The sequence below is a fragment of the Delphinapterus leucas genome, chromosome 17, assembly GCF_059928025.1.
Source record: "Delphinapterus leucas isolate spDelLeu-1000000601 "Yukka" chromosome 17, BTC_Dleu_Yukka2, whole genome shotgun sequence".
Taxonomy (NCBI): Eukaryota; Metazoa; Chordata; class Mammalia; order Artiodactyla; family Monodontidae; genus Delphinapterus; species Delphinapterus leucas.
Window position 1 is genome coordinate 199,232 of NC_143145.1, and position 22,293 is coordinate 221,524.

The following is a 22,293-nucleotide window of genomic DNA, read 5'->3' on the forward strand; positions in this document are numbered from 1 at the left end:
CCATGTGCAGGTGGTGGGGGATTCCAGGAGTCAAGATGTGAAGCAACCCAGCAGCCCCACCTTCTCTCTCCAAAGCTTCCACTGTTCACTAGTGCAACTACTTCATCTTCCTCCTTCCTCCCTCTGTGGAGCACCAGGGCACTCCTCCCAGCAGGGACCCTTCCCTCTGAAACCATGGAAAAGCGCAGCTCAACTGTGAAAAAGACAAACTTTATTGAGCCCCCAGCCCTAATTCTCTTTCTCCTGCACAGTCTTGGTTCCCCGGAGACGCCCAGTCCGGCGGGCAGCAATGAGACCCACTTTCCGGCCAGCAGGGGCATCTCTGCGGATGGTAGAGGGTTTGCCGATGTGCTGGTGGTTGCCACCTCCGAAGGGATGCTCCACAGGCTGCGGGAAGAGGGAAGTGGTGTTGGGGGTGGCCCCGACCTGCCTCAGGAGGGCTTGGGGAAGGGTATAATCAACCAGCCTGTGCTTACAAACCATCACCCAGAGCCTCACAGTACAGATCCCCCACCACAGAGAAGAGGGAACACTACAGTTAGGAGCCTGTCCACCCCATCTCACAGCCCCAGTACACTGAATACCCCCACCACTGTCCATTTCTGGGCCACTTACATTCATGGCCACACCCCGCACGCGTGGCCAACAATTCCTCTTTGCCTTATACTTGTGGTAGGCACGGCCGGCCTTCAGAATGGGCTTGTCAATGCGGCCACCTCCAGCCACCACACCTGTTGGAGACCAAGGACCTCAGGGAGATGTATCACACCCTGCCCAGCACTGGGGGACCCTCCCATCAGGCAGAGCATCCCCTGCTCGGTCCGTGCCAGTGTCCCACCCCCGTGTGTCATACAGCATCACATGTTCCCAGGAACCTCAGAAATGCCTCGAAACCATCACCAAGCACCAAGTCCCCTTGCAGCCTATCAGCTGACAAGTTTCTTCAGGCGCTGCAGGGTCGTTAAGCCAGGGCTTTATTCACATCATCTGGAATGCCTGCCTTGATCCACGGTTCTCCAGGAAGTCGTCCCCTTTGCAGGGTCTGACACTGCACTCCTGCAAGCACCTCCCCACCCCAAACAGGACAGCTGACCCAGCCTGCCACTTCTCTGCCATTGTTTTATCCCGTGAGCACATCCTCAAGAGCCTCCCCCATGCAAGACTGGCTTTGCCACATGGATTCAAAGATGTTGACAAAAACCAAAGTAAACAAACTTGGGTTCATGTGCTTTTTTCCTGGGTGCCTTTAAGGAAATCACACATATCTTGGTAGGATGTTAACGGGCAGGGATCACTTAAGTCCAGGTTATCCCCAAGCGCAGACAAGTCTGCCTTAAGAGTCTCAGCGGGTTCGGTCTCATTCAATACCCAACCAGCAGTTAAGTAGGAACTGCTATGCCCGCTTTAGAGCTGTGCTCAAGCTTACACAGCCCACACTTCAGTGAAGCAGGCAGCTGGGTTCCAGGTCCCTATCTAGCTGCTGGCTGTCCACAGGAGACCCACAGCATTCAACTGCCACCTTCCACTCACCAACCACAGCCCTGTTGGCGGAAGAGATGACCTTCTTAGAGCCCGAGGGCAGCTTCACTCTGGTCTTCTTTGTCTCAGGGTTGTGGGAGATGACAGTCGCATAGTTCCCAGAGGCCCTGGCCAGCTTGCCCCGGTCACCAGGTTTCTCCTCCAGACAACACACGATGGTGCCCTCGGGCATGGTGCCCACCGGGAGCACATTGCCGATGTTGAGCTGGGCTGCGAGGGGAAGCAGCAGCAGCCGTCAGTCAACAGCGTAAGGTGGTGTCCTAACCACTGCTTGCCAAAAACAAAGCCAGCGCAGCACTCCACAGCCAGCCTCCTCCTACAGCTCTCCGGGCACCCACCGAGTATGCGTGGCCAAGCAGGTCTGCTGCCTCAGTGTTCCTCCCCCGACCCAAGGCGTAAACCTCAAGGAACCGCAGGTCCCTACCCATCGCGATCTTCCATCTAGGCGCGACACTCACCCTTCTTGCCGCAGTACACGAACTGGCCAGTGTGGATGCCCTCGGCGGCGATGAACAACTCCGTCCGCTTCTTAAAACGGTACGGATCCCGGAAGACCACCTTGGCAAGGGGCGCGCCGCGGCCCGGGTCGTGGATGATGTCCTGCGGGCCGAGGCGGCTTGAGTGGCGTGGGTCCCGCCGGGCGCCCCACGCCCCCACCCGCCCCAGCCCGCGCCCCGAACCTTCACGATGCCCTTGATGTAGCCGTGTCGCTCGGCGAAGTCCACGGCGCGCAGACGCGCGGCGCCCTTTCGGTGCTTCACATGCGCACGGAACACGGACCCGGCGCCCTTCCTCTGCCCACGGATCACGCGGCCCATCGCGGCGGTCTGGGGGCGGCTCATGGTCAGCGGCCGGGCGGCCCAGGCACCCCCACCACCCCGGCTTCAGGGCTCCCGCTCCCCCGGCTCCTCCCTCCAGGTCTCGGCACCCTCCGCGCCCCCCTCCCCGGCCGTGCGACCTGGCGCCTTCTGCAGAGCCGGCTGGGGTCCCTCACGGGCCCTAGGGCACCGCATGGCGCCTAGATGGCACCGGATGGCACCAGGCGGCACCAACACGTCCTACCTGCTGCCGGGCACTGCCGAAAGAGGAGACGCGGCCCTTGAGAGCCGCCTTATCTTCCGGGGCGGGGCCGAGAGCCCTTAACCTTCCGGCCAGGAGCGGCGGCCGCCACCGCAAGGCACGCCGGGACTTGTAGTCCTCTCGCGGGGCCTCAGCGCAGGCGAACTGAGGTGGTTGGTCCCGCAGGGCGCAGAGGCTCCGGTGGTTTGGCGGGGATGCTGCTCTCCCGCCGCGGGGCCGTCGAGTGGGCGGGCAAGCCTACCAGAAAGGGAGCCTCCAGTAGGGCACATCTTTCGGGCAGGGGGCTTCTGGAGAAGTGGGAGGGGTCCTTCCAGAGAGGATCCCTGGAATTAGCAGAAGAGGCGGTGGATCCCCTGAGTGAGACCTGTCAGTAGGCGCGGACAGAGAGAGCTTAGTGACCAGGGCAGTGGGTGTGCAGCTGACGCCTGAGGAGTGAGAGCCAGCGAGGTAGGGAGAGAGTGAGGGCAGGGGTCTCAGGGAGCAGAGGGGCTTGCACTCAGGGCTCTGGGGTGGTGTGTTTGCACCAGTGCGGGCAGGTGGGTTTTGCAGGGGTGGAGGCCAGAGAGACATCAGGAGAAGGTGACAGGAGAGGGAAGGAAGGGTCCATGTGGCCACATGCTGAAGCCACAGGGCAGCACGAGGCGCCCGGAGAGACAGCCGACTCTTGGCAGAGATAGCTCATCCGGAGGCAGCACAGCCTACAGCAGGGCCAGGAGCTGAGGGGCACCGGGGCCGCCCTGGGGCAGAGTGACGGGCTCTGGGGTCACCTCGGGATAGGCCTGGAAGACCAGAAGGGCAGAGGAAGAGTGGGATGGAGGTGGGGACAGTGCTTGGACTTGTGGGCTGTGGGGTCCCTAGGATGGAGTATGGGGGGGCGGCCCTGAGAGAGGCAAGATGGAAACACCACAGACCCTGCCTTCAAGGGACTCCGGTCCAAGTGGGAAAAAAGTTGAGTACAGGGCAGGAGTCAGACGGGAGCAGGTGTGCCAAGGCCTCTCTGTGCTGGGCACAGGCCTGTCACCCGCAGCCCCTGCTGCCCACTTCCTCAGGCCCCCTCCGGCACCTCGTTCATTTTGCTCTCAGGACCCCAAGCCCCTGACCTCCTCAGGTAACACTTCCCTGGGGGACTCAGGGAACTTATGCTTCTGTTCAGGGCTTGGGGTCTCCTGGTTCCTCCTGCCAGCTTTTGAGTCAAGCAAGGCTAAATCCAAAAGGTGATCCTGGAGGTAGCAAAGGAACCTTAGAGCAAGGCTTTGGTACAAACCAACCAATCCAGAGCCCACACTCCCAGCTATCTCCTTTATGAGACTCACACCCTACACCAATGTTTCCCTGCTCTACATCACCCCAGCACCAGGTATGGGACAACTAGAGACCAACCATAACTTGATAACTTGCAGCCTGCTGAAATTATTCAAACACATGATCCTCAGCTTACTCAGCATGCCTGCTCTGCCTTGCCCATTCTTTCCTGCGGAAACCCCAGTGAAGGCTCTGGACCACACCTTCCCTCCCCTCTTTTGCCTCCTCACCAACCTAGTGCTTCCCTGTGTGGCCCCGTGTGGTGTGCCCTGCCTCCCATTCCAGAGACCCGTAAGTATAAATGTCTTCCTTCACTTCCGACTCTGCATGTCTTACCATCCCCGATTAAAAGAAACCCGAGGTACATTTTAGCACACCATGAGGTTCCTGAGTGCTCAGGGATGGTGATGGCCTTCAGGGGCTCTGTCTGTTCTGGTTCATTGAAAGTGTTATTGCTCTGGGCCATCTACTAGACTACAGAAAATCTAGTAGATGGCCCAGACTGGCCTTGGAAACACAGCTCTTTGAAAATAATTTTTCTTTTGGCCGCACAGCTTGCGGGATCATAATTCCCTGACCAGGGATTGAGCCTGCACCCTTGGCCATGAAAACGTGGAATCCTAAGCACTGGACCGCCAGGGAATTCCCAAAAATAATTTTTAAACTGGGCTTTTCCCCTGGGAACACTTACAGCTTGGAATCCCAATCGCAGGCTGGAAATAGCTGGAAAGTAATCTGGGTTGGGCCAGAGAAAGGTCACTGTGACCATTTGGGGAACCATGCAGGCCCCTGACATTTTCAAAAAAATATTTATTATTTTTTAAATAATCTTTTAAAATTAATTAATTAATTTATTTATTGGCTGCATTGGGTCTTCGTTGCTGCGCACAGGCTTTCTCTAGTTGTGGCGAGTGGAGGCTACTCTTCGTTGCACTGCGCGGTCTTCTCATTGCGGTGGCTTCTCTTGTTGCGGAGCACAGGCTTTAGACGTGCGGGCTTCAGCAGTTGTGGCACACCGGCTCAGTAGTTGTGGCTCGTGGGCTCTAGAGCGCAGGCTCAGCAGTTGTGGCACACGGGCTTAGTTGCTCCGCGGCGTGTGGGATCTTCCCGGACCAGGGCTCGAACCCGTGTCCCCTGCATTGGCAGGCGGAGTTTTAACCACTGCACCACCAGGGAAGTCCCTAAATATTTATTATTTATTTATTTATTTAGGCTGCTCCGGGTCTTAGCTGCTCGTGAAATCTTTTTTTAGCTGCGGCATGCGGGATCTAGTTCCCTGACCAGGGATGGAACCCCGGCCCCCTGCATCGGGATCACGGAGTCTTAGCCACTGGACAACGAGGGAAGTTCCCCAGGCCCCTTACTGTTAATAGTCTGTTTGCTCAGGATGATGGGACTCAGCCACGGAGGCCCTGGAATGGCCTGCAGTGGGTAGAAGCAGTCTCCTTCACCCCACTCCCAGGCAGCACCCTCAGTGCCCTGGTACCTGCACCTCCCACACTGCCCAGATGTCTGCTGGGTGGACACTCTGGGCCAGGCTTTCGTGGTGGCTGAGATGGCTCTGTCCTCAGGGTCCACAGACCCAAGCATCAGCCCTGGCTCCCCCTCTTGCTCCCTGGGTCATCCTTACCTTGAGGGGGCCAGGCTAGGGCCCAGGTTTGCCAGCCCCTCCTAGCTCTAGATGGAGCAGTGTGAAGACCCTCCAGCAGGAAGTCTCCCAGTAAGTAGATCAGGACCACCAGTGAGCTCAGGGTACCTGAGCGCTTGGCTGGCGATTAAGGTTAGGAAGCAGGCATATTCCCAGCCCTTTCCCATTCTCCATTCCTTCCTTTATTCATACTTTGCACAGATGCTCTCTGAGCGTGAGCAGGGAGGATGTGGGGACGGGAGAGTTGAGTTCGAGCTGGGAGGTGTGGGGTGGGAGCGCCGGGACCATGCCGCACAGGGGCCCAGGGAGAGGAGCTAGTTCCTCCGAGTGTACTTGCTTTTCCCTTCCACCTCCCCTAGGAGTCGGTCCGGGAGCTGATTCTGACCATTTCCTTACTTTGGTTTGCACCAATTTCACAGTGGCTTTGCTTGGGACCCCGGGATTTGGATCATCGACAAGTCGGGTGTCAGGGCCCTCCCCGCGAAAAGCTCTGCGCACCCTTCCCCCGCCCTTCCCTCTCCAGGGCTGTCCAGTGTGAAGAGCTCCAGGGATCGGGGCCGCACAAAGCTGAGGCCTCCGAAGACGCAGGCAGCGTCCTCCCCAGGGCTGCAGGGACCTGGGGAGGCTCCTGCTGAGTCCCAAAGAAGTTGGGGTGCCCGCCCCTACACACAGGACAGCGTGGATCTGGGAGAACACCCAGAACAGGTGGCCCCGGGGGCCACACGAAGTTGGGGATGGGTGGGGGCGCAGCGAGGAGAAGCCTTGACCTGACCTCGGGGCGCGCCGCCCTTCGCCTGGGGTCCCACCCCATCCGGTCTCTCGGCAGGTCCTGGGCTGTCCTGCTGCCCCGAGCCCCGCGATGCACCCACGGACCCCAGCCCGGAGTCCCGGTTGACGACCCTCCCCTGGGCCTCTCCTTCTCCTGGTGGACCTCACCCTTTCTGGGGCCCTCCCAGCCTCATCTCTGAGCTGTCGGTGCCCCGCCGCACTGCGGTGACCTCCGCCTGGACCATCTGCCCCACCAGGTGCAGAACACCTGCTCTTTGCACACGGCTCTTCTGCGCCCCCAGCAGGCCGTTGCCCCGCACCCCGTACCCCCTCCACCCCGGACACGGCCTGGGTGGGGGTGTCTCCGTAGTCCTGGGGCCTCGAACGTGCCCAGCGGGTGCGTTCTGCTATGGAAAAACCAGCACATAGAACCGGTGCGGGGACCAGCGCCCTCGGACTGGTGACCGGAGGTGCGCGGGATCGTCCCTGGCGAACTTCAGGCTCTCCGCCCGCTTCGCCCGGGTCCGCTCCCCGCCCCCAGGCCAAGAGACACAGGGCCCAGACCCACGCCTTTCCTGGGCCCCGGCTCCGCCCTCCCCGTACTGTGACCCCGCCCTTTACCGGACTCCGCCCCGCCCTCTCCGGGCTCCATCCTTTCCCCAGCGATCTGGCCCCGCCCGTTCGCCGGCTCCGAGGCGGGGGCGGGGGCCGTCTGGGAACCACCGAGTTGGCCGAGCCTCCGAACCGCCCAGAACGGCCGGAAGGCTGCGGGGCGGAGCGGCCGCGGGCGGCCGAGGCCCATTTCCGGCGTCGTCCCGCGGGTGGGTCCTCGAGCGGCCCCTGGGAGGGTGAGTCGATGCAACCCGCGCGGATTAGTGTCGGGGCGCCGCACGTGCTCTTCGCCCTCGGGCGGAGAAGCCGCCTACCAGCCCCAGCGTCCTCCCGCCTCCGACTCTGCAGGCCCCGCGCTCCCCGGCCTCTCCACGGGAAGCGCGGGTGGCGCGGGCGGCTCTCTAGAGCCCGTGGGCGCCTGGCGGGGCGGTGGTCGAGCCTTGGCCGTCTTGCCCGGCAGAGGTGGGAGGCGGGAGGGGGAGTCCCGCAGATCCGGCCTCACGGCAGCCTCGTAACCTTCCCGCCGGTTCTAGGCCTGCTCCAGGGGCATCCTTACTTATCCTGCCTGCATAATCATCTCCCTCTAGGGCCCTCTTTTTCCCTCCCTCACTGCCCGTCGAAGGCCTAGACTTAGTGAGGGTGGCAAAAAGGGCTGTACCTTGGGGGAGTAAGATATGTATTTTCTCTGAATTCTGGTTGCCGCTAAGGGCCTGCGATTCTCTACAGGGGACCCAGGATACAGCACTGGCCAGGCCCGGGTGGGGACCCACCTGACAGTGGTCACTGCTGCCTTAGCCTTGCTGCCCTCACGGCCTGGGGCTTCGGCCCTCAAGCCGATTTGAGAGCCAAAAGCTCCCTTAGGAAGCCCGCTTCTCATTCTGACCTCCCAGAGAGATGCCTGGGGAGGGGCCAAGTTTATATACTGGGGTTGGGGTGGGGTCCTGTGCCCACTCCTCTTGTCCCTGCAGTCCATCCTTCCGGTTCCTGTCTATTCGAGCTTCCAGTCGCATCATGCTTCCTCTTACGGCCCCACAGGCTCATTCAGCCCCGGTTTTTCCTGCCTCATGCCTTTTGCACACGTTGTTCCTGCTGCCTGCAGTGCCCTCCCCACCTCCATTACCTTAGCCAAGTTAGCACCTAGGGGAAGTGACCCATCAGACTAAGTCAGAATTTCCTCGTTTAAGTGCTTTCAGAGTTTCTTGTGCTTCGGTGCTATTATCACAGCTGTAATTTTACATTTGTTTTTGTGGTCACTTAACTCTCTTCTCCAGTAGACTGCTCCGTGAACGCAAAGTCTGTGTGTACTGTTCACTACTGCATCCCCATTGCTTGGTTGAGCACCTGGCACCCGTGGCAACCACCCATTACATGTTTGTGGAGTGATTCATACATACTACACACTCTGAAAGATGAATGGAGCTTCGGGGGGCAGGTACTCAGGTGCCATGGCGACTTTGGCCCCGCCCCAAGTCCCTGCCAGAGAACACCTGGGGTTGGAGGTAAAGGATGGGGGAACGCAGTACCACGCCCCTCGGTTAGCCTGGAAGTCAGGGGTTGGGGCCTCCAGGATACTGATCTCTGACCTTTTCGTAACTTCCAGCAGGTCTCTGGGCCGGGACACGCGGATCCCCACCCACGCAGACGCATGGTAGGAGTCTGACTTCCCCCGTTCCCTCCCTCGTCCTGGGAGGACCCCTTCCTCCTCCTTTGGGCACCCTCCCTGCCCACTGGGCCTGGACCTAGACCCTCCCTTGGCTCCACACTGTGACCCTTGCCGGTCTCCGGCATGCCCATTGCCAAGGTAGTGAGCAAACACCTGCCCAGACCGGGCCCTGCCTGAGGCTCTCAGGGGAAGGTTGTATATCACCGTAGTCTGGGTCCCTCCCCCTTCTCCATACTGTCCCTCCCCTTGATTTTCTTTTCTTTTATTATTATTACTGTTTTGGCCACACTGCGTGGCTTGCAGGATCTCAGTTCCCTGACCAGGGATCTAACCTATGCCCCCTGCAGTGGAAGTGCGGAGTCCTAACCATAGGACCTCCAGGGAATTCCGTCCTCCCCTTGATTTTAGAGCCATAGGGGCCTGGTGACTGTCTCACCCAACCTTGTGGTCCATGTGCCTGAGACACGCAGGGGTCCCTGGGGGACTGGTGTGTGTCCTTTCAGGAGGCTGTGACGTTTGGTGATGTGGCTGTGCACTTCTCACGGGAGGAATGGCAGTGTCTGGACCCTGGCCAGAGGGCCCTCTACAAGGAGGTGATGCTCGAGAACCACAGCAGTGTGGCCGGACTAGGTGAGGCTTCATCTGGACACCCTTAGCCCCTGCGTCATCGGTCAGCACCCACCTAGCCAGGCCTCTGTTATATATATTTATTTATTTATTGTTTTATTTTATTTATTTTTGGTTGTATTCAGTCTTCGTTGCTGTGTGCAGGCTTCTCATTGTGGTGGCTTCTCTTGTTGCGGAGCATGGGCTCTAGGCGTGTGGGCTTCAGTAGCTGTGGCACGCGGGCTCAGTAGTTGTGGGTCACAGGCTCCAGAGCGCAAGCTCAGTAGCTGTGGCGCAGGGGCTTAGTTGCTCCACGGCATGTGGGATCTTCCCGGACCAGGGCTTGAACCCATGTCCCCTGCACTGGCAGGTGGATTCTTAACCACTGCGCCACCAGGGAAGCCCTGAGAATCCTTTTTTATCTTTGTCCACACACTGAGCCATTTCCCCAGCACTAAACAATCCATCCTTTCCAGTTGATTTGTAGAGCTGCCTTTTTCATATGTGTGATGGTGTGTTTCTGAGCTCTGGTCTGTTATGGGGCAGCTCTCTGCTTTTTGTTAGGTTGTTCTGTTATTAGTATTACTTTTTATTGCTTTGGCTTGTGGCATGTTAATACCTGGTGGGGCAGCTCTCGCTCTTTATTCTTTTTAAAATTTCACTTACTTACTCACGGCTAACAGAGTAGTTCTTTCGTGTAAGTTTAGAATAAGTTTGAGTTCCTTGAAAATTGCACTGGAATTTTTATAGGGGAGTGGTTTGAATTTGTAGATCGTGTGAGGAGAACTGGCACCTTTCTGTTAACTGTTCCCACCCAAGACCGTGCATTGTGTCTCCATTTATCTACTTACCTCTGCAGACGTTATTAGAGTGTGGGCATTTCCTCCACAGTGGTCTGGTGTTTGATCTTCAGTTTAGGTTGTTTTGTGAATGTATCATTGTTATATTTCTAGCTGATTATTGCTGCTATAGATGCTCTTGATTTTGGAGGATAGACCTTGTATTTGGCCACTTCATTGGACTCCCTGCTAGTTCTGGTATCATGTTCTAAGGAGGGGCCTGCAAATGAAAGCTTGGTGTTTTCCCTCCTGGCCCCCATGTGTCCTGATCTTTAGCAATGGCCAGAGCGCCCGTGCTGTTAGGAGTGCTGTGGGCATGCTTGTTTTGTTCTGATTTTAAAGGGAATGCATGTAACTAAGGACAGAAGTTGGCTGAAGAGTTTTGGTGTTTTGTTTTTTTGTTTTTTGTTTTTGGCTGCGTTGCCGTGCGTGGGCTTCCTCTAGTTGCGGCGAGTGGGGGTACTCTTTGTTGCAGTGTGCGGGCTTCTCATTGTAGTGGCTTCTATTGTTGCGGAGCACAGGCTCTAGGCGCGCGGGCTTCGGTAGTTGTGGCTCACAGGCTCTAGAGTGCACACTCAGTAGTTGTGGTGCACCGGCTTAGTTGCCCCACGGCATGTAGGATCTTCCCAGAGCAGGGATAGAACCCGTGTTCACTGCATTGGCAGGTGGGTATTTCAAATTCTTTTCCTACATTAATTGAGATGTCCATATGTTTTTTTTTTTTCCTTAGCCTGTTAGTCTAATAAGTTACATTGGCATATTTCCTTATATTCCTGGAATAAACTCTACTTAAGTCATGATATTTACATATGCATTCTGATAACCTTTTGGACTCAGGTAGTCAGTATTGTATTTTGGATTTTTGCATCCCTGTTCCTAAGCCAATGGACTTGTATGGTTTTTTGTTTGTTTTTTCTTTTTTGGTGAATTGTCATTATATAGTTTGACATTTTTTGCATATAAGTTTCATAAAATGAGCTGGGAAGCTTTTGCTGTCTTTCTTAATTTCTGGAAGAATTTATATAGATGGAATTAATTGAACCTTCAAGTTTTTGGTTGAACTCACCTGTAAAACCACCTGGGCCTTGGGCCCTTGGGGAAGGAAGGTCTTTGACTAGAATTTACGTTTTATTAATGCCTCATGGTCTATCAAGCTTACGGATTTTCCCCTGTGCCAATTTTGTCATTTCTAGTTTTTGTACAGATAGATCTACTCATTCAGATTTTCAATTTTTTTAGTATTTGTTCGTAATACTCTTTATTTTTAATCTCTATTATGTTTGTGTTTGTTTCCCTTGTTTGTTTTATTTTTTGGCAGCATCTTTTCACTGTGTTGACTGTTATTTTTTTTAAAAAATATTTATGTTGGCTGCACTGGGTCTTTGTTGCAGCACACAGGATCTTTTCGTTGTGGCATGTGGACTCTTAGTTGCAGCATGCGGACTTCGTAGGTGTGGCATGCATGTGGGATCTAGTTCCCCCACCAAGGATGGAACCCAGGCCCCCTGCACTGGGAGCGCAGAGTCTTACCCACTGGACCACCAGGGAAGTCCCTGTGATTGGTTTTGCCACAAGACTATGCTTTTTATCTTTTTGAAGAACCAGCTTTTGGGTTTTTTGGGGGGGAGGGGGTGCTCTTTCATTGAATCTTGCCCACTTTTGTTATTTTCTCCCTTTTTATTTATTTGTGTTTGCTGTGTTGTTTTGTTTACAACTCCTTTAATTTAATATTTACCTTTTCTGTGTTTATCATTCTTGTTTCTTTTTTTTAAAATAAATATATTTTTTAATTTTAATTTTATTTCTGGCTGCATTGGGTCTTTGTTGCTGCGCGCAAGATTTCCCTGGCTGCGGTGAACGGAGCTACTCTTCGTTGCGGTGCATGGGCTTCTCACTGTGGTGGCTTCTCTTGTTACGGAGCACGGCTCTAAGCATACAGGCTTCAGTAGTTGTGGCACACGGGCTCAGTAGTTGTGGCTCGCAGGCTCTAGAGCACAGGCTCAGTAGTTGTGGTGCACGGGCTTAGTTGCTCCACGGCATGTGGGATCTTCCCGGACCAGGGCTCGAACCCGTGTCCCCTGCACTGGCAGGTGGCTTCTTAACCGCTGCACCACCAGGGAAGCCCCCAATCATTCTTGTTTCTGGTCAACATATTTTAAAATGTGAAATTTTATCTGTAAGTACTGCTTCAGTTGCGCCCTACAAATTTTGACTTATAGTAAATACAATTTACTTACAGTAAATACCACTTAGTAATTCATCATTTAGTTTTCAGGTAGCTAATAGTTTTGAGCTACTTGTTGTGGTGGCTGTCATGTCCAGTTGCATTTAGATCAGGCGCAGTCTGTGGTATTATTCTGTGGCCTGTGCCTGACCCCCTTCCTGGCTGGCCCAGGGATGCTTCTCTGTGAGCATTGCACATGTGCTTGGTAAGAACACCTGTTTCATGTTGACTGTGGGTCAACTCAGGGTCCTGCCATCACCTGAGACTTCGACCTAGGCTCTCTCTGCCTGCCCTTCTCCATCCACACGGCTGGAAACCTGAGGTGTGCTCCAGCCAGAGGGCTTGGCCAGCCCTTGGATGGGCTGGGAGCACATCATACGGCTGGCCCACAGCATGGGGGCTGGCGGCCCCAGAAGGCAGGTGCCAGGTGGGTGCCCGCAGCTCTCCACCCCTCTGCCGAGGCCCCCCAGGGCTTTATGTGAGGACTCGAGCCTGGGGCTTCTGGGTGACCATTGGACTTCACACCTGATTTTTTTTTTTAATTTATTTTATTTTATTTTTTGGCGGCACCACGCAACATGTGGGATCTTAGTTCCCAGACCAGGAAATCAAACCCGTGCCCCCTGCGTTGGAAGCACAGAGTCTTTTTTTTTTTTTTTTTTTTTTTTTGCAGTACGGAGGCCTCTTACTGTTGTGGCCTCTCCCGTTGCTGAGCACAGGCTCCGGACGCGCAGGCTCAGCGGCCATGGCTCACGGGCCCAGCCACTCCACAGCATGCGGGATCATCCCGGACTGGGGCATGAACCGGTGTCCCCTGCATCGGCAGGTGGACTCTCAACCACTGCGCCACCAGGGGAGCCCAGCACGGAGTCTTAACCACTGGACTGCCACGGAAGTCCTCACACCTTCTGATTTAAAATCCATTTTGTTTGTTGATTTGTCGTTGTTGTTTGTCTTGTTTTTTAACCACGTCAACCTCTTGGAGTGTCCTTGCTTTCGGAACTGAGGGACTGAGGGAAGTGCTGGCAGTGCCTGGCTTCTCTCCGCCTGGGCTAGAGCTGGCCTGTACTAGGCAGATTCGCGTGACAGGGCTCCCTGGGGATCCTGGCCCTGTGTGGATGGAGACAGGGACAGGCTGGGAGTCCAGGAGTTCCTCTGTGTCCAGCCTCAGGAGGCGACAGACCTGGACAGAGAGGGCCCCTGTGCCCCAGTAGCCCCCAGCCCTTCACTCCTGGGAACAAGGGAGGGCTGAGCTGCACTCCCAGCCACACCAATGCCATCTCCTCCTCTGCCGCCTCCACAGCAGGATTCCTGGTCTTCAAGCCTGAGCTGATCTCCCGGCTGGAACAGGGGCAGGAGCCATGGGTCCTCGACCTGCAAGGAGCGGAGGGGAGAGAGGCAGCCAGGACCTCCCAGGCAGGTGAGGCTTCCGGGCACAGGGTGAGAGGGCTGCGGGCGGGAGGCTGGAGGCAGACCCCAGGTGCCACCCACGTGGGCTTGCTGGGCTGCCTGGGAATGCCATGGGGTGGGTCCGGAAGTGTAGACCGGTGGTGGGGCAGCCTCAGGAGAGACTGAACTACAGAAAAGCAAGGGCACAAAACACCCATGCATTATGGCAAAAACGGTTTGTTTTTGAACCACTATTTGCTCAGTTTGTAATTTTTTTTTCGGGGGGGTGCTGCGTTGGGTCTTTGTTTCTGCGCACAGGCTTTCTCTAGTTGTGGCCAGCAGGGGCTACTCTTCATCGTGGTGCATGGGCTTCTCATTGCAGTGGCTTCTCTTGTTGCGGAGCACGGGCTCTAGGCACATGGGCTCAGTAGTTGTGGCACTTGGGCTCAATAGTTGTGGCGCGCAGGCTCTAGAGCTCAGGCTCAGTAGTTGTGGAACACAAGCTTAGTCACTCCGTGGCATGTGGGATCTTCCCAGACCAGGGCTTGAACCCATGTCCCCTGCATTGGCAGAACCACTGCACCACTGGGGAAGCCCCTGTAATTTTACTAATAGTCTTACTGAGCTCAGGTACACACATGTGGCTCTAAGGGGAGCACTAAGTGTGGCTCTGAGCAGCTGTCCCCTCCCTCCGCCAGTGCTCCCTCTGGAACTTCTTGGGGCCCTGGGTGACCCCAACCTCTCAGATAAGGCTGTAGGGCTGTGTTAGTGTCCTGGGGTTGCTGTAACAAAGCACCATGAACTGGAGGCTTAAAACAGCAGAGATTTACTGTTTCTCAGTTCTGGAGGCCAGATATCCAAAATCAAGGTATGGGCAGGGTCATGTCCTCTATGAAACCTGTAGGGGAGGATCCTTCCTGCCTAGTCTAGCTTCTGGGCCCCAGGTATTCCTTGGCTGGTGGCCACATCACTCCAAACCTCCATATGGAGGGCAGGCAGCATAGGTGGACCCTCCAGAAACCCATGGGAAGGAGGAGTCAGTATGGCCAGTGGGTGTGGCCGCCTGGAAGCTGAGAGGCAGACTAGCAAGGGACGCGGCCAGGTGTGCGTCAGAGGGCGTGGCTTGGCGGCAGCTGGATGCCACAGTGTTCAGGCCTGGGGTCCTTCTCAGAACCCCACCCAGTGGACAGCTGGAGGCCCAGTTCTCTTGGGCTCACCACCTGTGTGCCCCTCAGCAGCTCTTGCACCTCATTTTTCTTGGTATCTAACATCCCTCTATTCACAGTTTTCAGTCCCTCTTTCCTCCTCACTCTACGTCCTCTGCAACCAGGAGCCTCTGACCTCTCAGCTTAGCCCTGCCTCTCACTAAACCTCCCACCCTGTCAAGCTCACTTTGCTTCTTTGTAGATTTTTCCTCATGCTAGTTCCACGTGGAAGGACCTTTCCCCCATGTAGGAGGGAAGCTCTTCGCACTCTGCCAAGTACACTGTAACTGAATGAGTGCATAAAATGAAGTATGAATGAAACTAGATTTTGAGAACTGTCAAAGGCATTGACTTCTTGTAGCGTCTTTCCATGTGCTCAACGCAGACTGTCTGGGAGGGGGCTTAGTCCCAGGGGTGGTCTGCACCCCTGCCGCATCCTCCAGTCTTTGTCCTTTCTCTGAGCACAGGGGATAAGCAGCAGTTTACTTCCTGTTCATTTCAGATTCTACAATCGGGACCGAGAGTGAGCAGGCCTGTGAAGACATTGACCGTCTAAAATCAGAATCCCATGTGGTCATGGTCAAAACCCCGTCCCAGGACTTTCCCCAGAGTCCTGGCTTTGGAGACACCTCTGATCCCGAGGTCTGTTCAGAGATTCAGCCAACCTCCCTCTTCCAGAAAAACTGCTTGAATATAGGGACTGTGGCTCCCAGGGAGACCTTCGCTGAGGACGAGGCCCAGGGGTGTGGCGAGAGGGGGAGCGGTGGCCGCCTGGGTTGTCGACGTGATCAAAGTCAGGGGTCCTTGCGAAGATGTGACATCTGTGGTAGGAGTTTCCGATCTACTTCAGATGTCTCTCTGCATCAGGCAATTAATACACAGAAGAGACCTAACAGCTGCCAGGAGTGCCAGAAAAAATTACCTGATTGCTTACAGGGGAGACATCTGAGTACCTTGCATGGCGAGAAGCCATATGAGTGTGAGGAGTGTGGGAAGGTCTTCAGGTTGTGCTCACAGCTTACTCAGCATCAGAGGATCCATACTGGAGAGAAGCCGTTTAAATGCACCGAGTGTGGGAAGGCCTTTCGTCTGAGCTCGAAACTCATTCAGCATCAAAGGATTCACACTGGGGAGAAGCCCTACAGGTGTGAGGAATGTGGAAAAGCCTTTGGTCAGAGCTCTAGCCTCATCCACCATCAGAGGGTCCACACGGGAGAGAGGCCCTATGGCTGCCGGGAGTGCGGGAAGGCCTTCAGCCAGCAGTCTCAGCTGGCCAGGCACCAGAGGACCCACACGGGAGAGAGGCCCTACCCATGCCAGGAGTGTGGGAAGGCCTTCAGCCAGAGCTCAACCCTAGCTCAGCACCAGCGGATGCACGCTGGGGAGAAACTTCAGCTCCCAAGAGCCCCGGATAGTCCCAGCCTGGTTGCACATCAGAGGTTGCATGCTACCGAGAAACCGTTTAAGTGTGACGAGTGTGGGAAGGCTTTCCGGTGGGTCTCCCGCCTTAGTCAGCATCAGCTGACGCATACTGGAGAGAAACCTTATAAATGCAACAAGTGTTCAAAAGCCTTTGGTTGCAGCTCACGGCTTATTCGCCACCAGAGAACTCACACTGGAGAAAAACCATTTAAGTGTGATGAATGTGGGAAAGGCTTTGTCCAGGGCTCACACCTAATTCAGCATCAGAGAATTCACACTGGAGAGAAGCCCTATGAGTGCAGTGACTGTGGGAAGGCCTTCAGCCAGAGCTCAAGCCTCATTTACCATCAGAGGATCCATAAAGGGGAGAAGCCCTACGAGTGCCTCGAATGTGGAAAAGCCTTCAGTATGAGCACACAGCTCACAATACACCAGCGGGTGCACACGGGGGAGAGGCCCTATAAGTGCAGTGAATGTGGGAAAGCCTTCAGTCAGAACTCCACCCTTTTCCAGCACCAGATCATTCACGCTGGGGTGAAGCCCTATGGATGCAGCGAGTGTGGGAAAGCCTTCAGCCGGAGCTCGTACCTCATCGAGCACCAGAGGATCCACACTCGAGCCCAGTGGTACCACGAGTATGGGAATACTCTGGAAGCTTCTACCCACGTGAGCCGTAAGAAAGTTAATACTGTAAAGAAACTTCATAAATGTAATGAATGTGAAAAAATATTCAGATGGCGCTCGCATCTAATTATACACCAGAGAATTCACACTGGAGAGAAACCTTATAAATGTAATGAATGTGGCAAAGCTTTTAATAGGAGCTCAAGGCTTACTCAGCATCAGAAAATTCACATGGGATAGACCACTCACCTTTACGAATGTGTATAAATGTGAATAAACCTACAGCCTTAACTTATTATGGGATCATTTATACTGACGATTTAGAATGTTGTGAAAGATTCAGAATTGCTCTCTTAGGAGAGAGAGCATCCAGATTCACATGAGGTGTATGTTTATTTGCTGGCACGTTTGACCTTCAGTAAAGCCTATGTCCCTCACATCAAGGTGCACATGTGTAGCATTTCAGTTCACAGAGGGAAGACCCCAGGTCCTGTGGACGAGGAAGAGGCATGAGAAAAGCCCCGTGAGCCCCGCCAGACGAGTGGGTTGAAAGAAGTTACCCAGGACGTCTTCCTTAAGCACCAGGTACTCAGACTGGCTTCAGCAGCAAGATATGCTCACTCGTGTCCGCGGGGCCCCAGGCAGCGTGGCCGGGTCCCCCTCACCTGACTCCCCCGGCAGGGCCTCTGGGGAGGAGCTGGCTCCAGCATCAGTGCCCGGGCCCAGGGACAGTGTCACTGGCCCACCCTACATCCAGAGCCCAGCTGCTTCGGTTACAAGGATCAGACGTGCAGCCCTCACTGGGATTCCCAGCCCGGCCCTCAGCATTGCAGGAGCCTCACCTCAGTCCCGAGAACACCACCAGAGGCTGGGATGTGTGTTGTTGGCTGCTGCTGGCCAGACGTCCTCAAAACTCCAGCCACGGGGACTGCCCAAACTGGGGGGTCTGCGAGCAGACACACGAGCCCGTGCCTTCTCACAGGCCTGAGGACAGTGGAGATGCCTGCTCACCAGGATCAGTGTGTCGGCGTGGTCTTGTGGGCCCCACAGGTCCCAGGGCAGAGGGCCCCACGGGTGCTGAGCAACAGGTGCGCGTGAGCGAGCCTGCTCCGCCCACATCACCTCCTCCCTGGGTTTTCTCTGCCAGCCCAGCCTGGAGAAACAGCCAGGGTAGGGTGGTCAGGGCCCTTGGTTTCTTGGCACGGGTGGAAAGAATGTGCAGGGGAGATCACCGCTCCGTCCACCCCTCTGGTGAACCTGACTGACAGGTTGGGGCTGCGGACTGGCTCACAGAGCATCTCATCAAGGCCTGTGAGCCACAGGATGAGGCTGACATGTAGCATTGAGTCCAGCCCTGCTTGGGGCCCTGGACTCGGCAGTGGTGACTCGGGACCAGGTGTGTCATTTGCACAGGCTGCCACCCAGGACCACCCCCCGAGACCTGCCAATCTTTGGTGCCATTGCCAATAATCACAGGCCAAGGGCGGCCTGCCACAGAGAAGCCACTTCTCCCATGTACGGACAGGTGAACCTGAGGGACATAGATCACTTCAGGATTTATTGCAACACGACTCGGGTCACCATCACACTGGTTGGGTGAAGCCCAGATCGCCTTGTGCGACATGGCCCAGAAACAGCCCGTGGGTTTCTATCAGGGGAAACTGCTGCTCCGTGTGTACTGGAGGGCCTGGTGGGGCTGGGAACCCCAGGATTTCAGGGTGGCCGAGTTCACGTGAATTTTCATTCTCAGCACGTGGACAAGGACTCAGCCCCACGGCAGCTCAGCCTGATCTGCCAGTTCGCCTGACCAAAGGTATGACATGTTCTCAGGTTGCAGTGTTGTCTCTGGGGATGAGGATCATCCCCCAACCTGCACCTTCGGGGGTGTTCCCGCCCTGGGCGGAGGACACCATGCAGTCATTGTGCCCCTGCAGCAGCTGTAACCCCATCTCCCCGGCCGTCCCCTGCTCCACCCAGAGCTTGTGTCTGAAGGGTCAGTGCGAGAGCACAGGGACCTTTACAGACTGTGCAGAGATCATGTCCCCGCCTCGGCTGGTGTGCTCAACCAGGTGGTCACCGCCATCAGAGCCGGACAGGGTGGGCACATGTGAGTGGGCTGCATCTTAGGCTTTGTGAGCCACCCAAGGATGGGACAAGAGTGAGGGTCCCGGTGCACGTGCCACACGCGCCCTCCACTGGCGCCTGGTGCCATCATGTGCTGGAAGGGCCTCCCGAGGCCCCATGCTCTCGCCTTCTGGCTCTGTGAAGGCTGTTTGTCACTGGGTGTGCCGTCCCCACAAGGGATTTGTCTCCTGGCCACTTTCTGGTAATGATGGACAAAGGGGTGGAAGACCTCTGGACTCCAGGTTCTGCACTGGGTAGGATGCTTCTGTTTTCCCCTAACAGCACTTGCAGGCTGGCCAAAAAGGGCCAGAGGGGCCAACCTTAAATCTGTTTCAGCACCTGGATTCTTTCTGGATCAGCACGGTCCTAAGTCGGGCTGGCTGACTGTGTGGCCCGTGGGCCAAATGCGGACCTGTGCCCACATCTGTGAGGCCTGGTGATCAGCCTGAAGCCACTGGGACCTACACGGCCCCCAGAACCTGAGCCAGAGTCAGTCCTGTAAATGCACTCATGTCCAGGAACTCAATCACAGACAGCCAAGAAGTAAGGCAGCTTGAGCTGTAGCCCGTCTGACGCTCCGCCTTCTGGCTCCGCCTCCGAGGGCCCTGTGGGCTCCTGAGCGCTTCAGCTTTTGGTGCTGCTCCCGACCCATGGTTGCTCGGATCAGCGTCAGGGTTTTAATGTGCCTGCTTTTACCTTTTATCAGGCCACGAGCTGAGGGTGGGTTACGTTTTTACATGGTTGGGGGGGAAAGACTATTTTGTGACATTTGAAAATTATATTGAAATCAGATCTCAGTGTGACCAAATAAAGGTTCTTGGAACACAGCTGGCCCATTTGTTTGCCGGTTGCCTCTGACCGAGTGGCAGTCCTGCCTCGTTTACTTGGGTGAAAACTTCATGCCTCCAGCCTTTGAGGGATTATTTTTCCTCTCCTTAGTGTGCTTTGTTCACTTAAATGTCCCAGTACAACCAAGAATTCAATAGAAATACATCTCAAGCTCTGCATTCCAGTCTAGAATATCGACTGCAGAAGTACAGGGTGAGGAGTCCTTTCTTAGCTGAGTCCATGTGAAAAAGATGTGTAGTATTCGTGTGTCACCTGGCGAGACATTGTGAGTTCAAACTACTGCACAGGTTTGAGATCCCAGAGCACAGGAAAAGCATCTGCGCACATCATGTGTGCTGGTCACTTTGCAGGGAGGGAGAGGAGAGGGCTGCCTGCCGGGTAGTGCGAGTTCTGGATTATTCTGCTCTACTTTCAAGCTATAGCTCCCAATTTGGGGCTTCAGTAAATGCAACACTAAACTCATTTTAAGAATTTCCGGGAATTCCCGGGCGGTCCACTGGTCAGGACCCAGCTTTCACTGTGTGCGGGGCCAGGTTCAATCCTTGGGGAACTAGATCCCTCAAGACGCCCAACATGGCCCAAAAACAGAATTTCCAGAACTATTCCACAGTAGATTTTAAAATACTTTGGGTTTCTCTTTTGGAGACAAATTAAACCCCTAATTTTGACCTGAAATTGCTTTTCCTCTCAATTATCAGATTAAGCTTTGATTTATGACATTTTGAGCATTCTGGAAGCTTCACAAATAACATGGGGTGTGTGTGCAGAGCCCAGGTGGGTTTTCACATCCCTGTGTCCCCTTGTGTGTGTGGCTTGCACTCAGAGCCTGGGAAATGTTTGTTGAATGAATGAATGATGCATTTGGGGCACATCCAGGCTTTGAGGCGAGGCTTCAGAGGCCCACAGAAGAGAGAAAATTCTCCAGCAAAAAGAGTTTCCACAGAGATCTAAATAAGGTCAACACAGTTGTAATTTTCCAGGTGCAAACATCTGTACAAGGTCTTGTTCTTGCCTGGGAACAAAGGTGGATTGGGCTGGCCCCTGCCCTCAAGTCCAGGTCTGGGGTAGAGACTGACTGCAGGTGAAGGTGGATGGTCCCTCTGCAGCCTGAGGGAGCCCTGCAGGCGCACAGGGAAGTGTAGCACTTAGAGCCACCGCCCACCCCCCAATTGGTTTTGTACGGCCCTGGAGCTGAGAATGGGTTTTAAATGGTTGAAACAAATTTTGTGACGTGAACTTAAAATCTCAGTGTCCACAGGACATTTTTATTGGAACATGATTATGCCCATTGGTTTAGATGTCTCTGGCTGTTTCTGAGCTACGATGGCAGAACTGACAATCATTATGACCTGAAAAGCTAAAATACTCTCTGGCCCTTTAGAGAAAAGTTAGCCACTCTCGACGCAGGTGAGAAGGGCCACCACTGCTGGCCCACAAGCCTGTGACCCGCAGTTGGAGGGACCTTCTCAAGCTGGATCACGTCTGCCTCCCCGTACCCACGGTGAGGCCAGAATCTGTGAGCGGCCTGGAGGCTGGTGGCCCTCATCCCCTGGCTCTGTCCAGCCCCAGGAGCCAACAGTCCCGGGAACAGCCTGCTGCCCGTCTTCTCCGTCTCATGAAAGCCACTTACCACCTGTATGCCTTGTGTCACTGTTTGCCCATGTGTCCCTCCTTGAGACAGAAACATGAAGGCTCACAAATGAACAACCCAGAGTTTGCAGTATCAGAGCTGTCAAGAGCTCCTCCGAGGGCCGAGGCAGGGCTCTGCGACCCTCTCCTGGCTGAGCAGCTGGAGAAGCGGGGAAAAGGGCTGCCCCACAGCCGCTGTGGGAGGGGCAGCGCCGTCAGGGCCACCACCTCCAGCCTCCTGAGGATGGAGATAATGTTCTGGTCCTGACGTTCCTGACCAGTGACTTAAAAGGCACAGACGGTGCCTTCTGGGGGAGGGGGAGGGAAGCAGGTGAGCGAGCAGAGCTCTACACCCCCACTTGCTGGCTGGGACACCCCGAGGGTGGAGATGGGAGCAGATAGCGCGTGTAGACACGGTGACTTCAAGGGGCCCAGGGCCCTCCCAGTCTGCCGACCCTCCAGGGCGTAGACCAGCAGGGTGGACACACCCACAGGGCTGGGGAGACAGAGCCAGACAGCCCCCGCCAGGAGCACAAGGACAAGGGGGTCTCTGCCGCCTGATGGGCAAAAGGGTGTGCAAATCCTGGTGCTGACTCACGGGACTCCCAGCCTCAGTCGGAAAAGCACCCCTGCCTGCCAGGACAACCGAGAGGATGATGGGAGGGTCCCTCGGGAAGGGGGTGTGTGCGTCCCTGCCGGGCACGTGACTTAGAGCCACGGCGTCGCAGCCACGGGGCCACTCTGTGGCAGCAGAGCTCGGAGCACCTGCT

General features: G+C 55.5%; 2 protein-coding genes across 7 annotated transcripts; one reads left to right on the plus strand and one right to left on the minus strand.

Moving 5' to 3' along the window:
• Positions 1-189: 189 nt before the first annotated feature.
• On the minus strand, positions 190-2,685 carry RPL8 (ribosomal protein L8). The gene is made up of 6 exons (XM_022555479.3): positions 2,602-2,685; positions 2,220-2,366; positions 1,998-2,139; positions 1,531-1,749; positions 616-731; positions 190-387 (listed from the first exon to the last, which is right to left on the minus strand). The coding sequence occupies exons 2-6, from the start codon at positions 2,355-2,357 to the stop codon at positions 229-231; spliced, it is 774 nt and encodes a 257-aa protein (XP_022411187.1). The 5' UTR covers positions 2,358-2,366; positions 2,602-2,685; the 3' UTR covers positions 190-228.
• A 4,390-nt stretch (positions 2,686-7,075) lies between these two features.
• ZNF7 (zinc finger protein 7) lies at positions 7,076-20,209 on the plus strand. Of its 6 annotated transcripts, none has more exons than XM_022555347.3 (6): positions 7,076-7,185; positions 8,221-8,448; positions 8,550-8,597; positions 9,116-9,242; positions 13,585-13,701; positions 15,378-20,209. In XM_022555347.3, exons 2-6 carry the CDS (start codon positions 8,359-8,361, stop codon positions 17,159-17,161), a joined length of 2,166 nt encoding a protein of 721 aa, XP_022411055.1. In that variant the 5' UTR covers positions 7,076-7,185; positions 8,221-8,358; the 3' UTR covers positions 17,162-20,209. The 6 variants fall into 6 exon arrangements, with proteins under 6 accessions (XP_022411055.1, XP_022411056.1, XP_022411059.1 ...); XM_022555348.3 differs by having other exon boundaries at positions 7,080-7,185; positions 8,224-8,448; XM_022555351.3 differs by lacking the exon at positions 7,076-7,185 and having other exon boundaries at positions 7,200-8,448; positions 13,588-13,701.
• The last annotated feature ends 2,084 nt before the right edge of the window (positions 20,210-22,293 follow it).

Excerpts from the sequence above, each read along its gene's own strand:
- ZNF7 (XM_022555347.3), top strand. The coding sequence starts at position 8,359 with ATGAATGGAGCTTCGGGGGGCAGGTACTCAGGTGCCATGGCGACTTTG. Across the intron at positions 9,243-13,584 it reads CAGCAGTGTGGCCGGACTAG|CAGGATTCCTGGTCTTCAAG; the intron begins GTGAGGCTTCAT and ends CCGCCTCCACAG. Across the intron at positions 13,702-15,377 it reads AGCCAGGACCTCCCAGGCAG|ATTCTACAATCGGGACCGAG; the intron begins GTGAGGCTTCCG and ends TGTTCATTTCAG.
- RPL8 (XM_022555479.3), bottom strand. The coding sequence starts at position 2,357 with ATGGGCCGCGTGATCCGTGGGCAGAGGAAGGGCGCCGGGTCCGTGTTC. Across the intron at positions 1,750-1,997 it reads CGTGTACTGCGGCAAGAAGG|CCCAGCTCAACATCGGCAAT; the intron begins GTGAGTGTCGCG and ends TTCCCCTCGCAG. Across the intron at positions 732-1,530 it reads CGCCAACAGGGCTGTGGTTG|GTGTGGTGGCTGGAGGTGGC; the intron begins GTGAGTGGAAGG and ends GGTCTCCAACAG.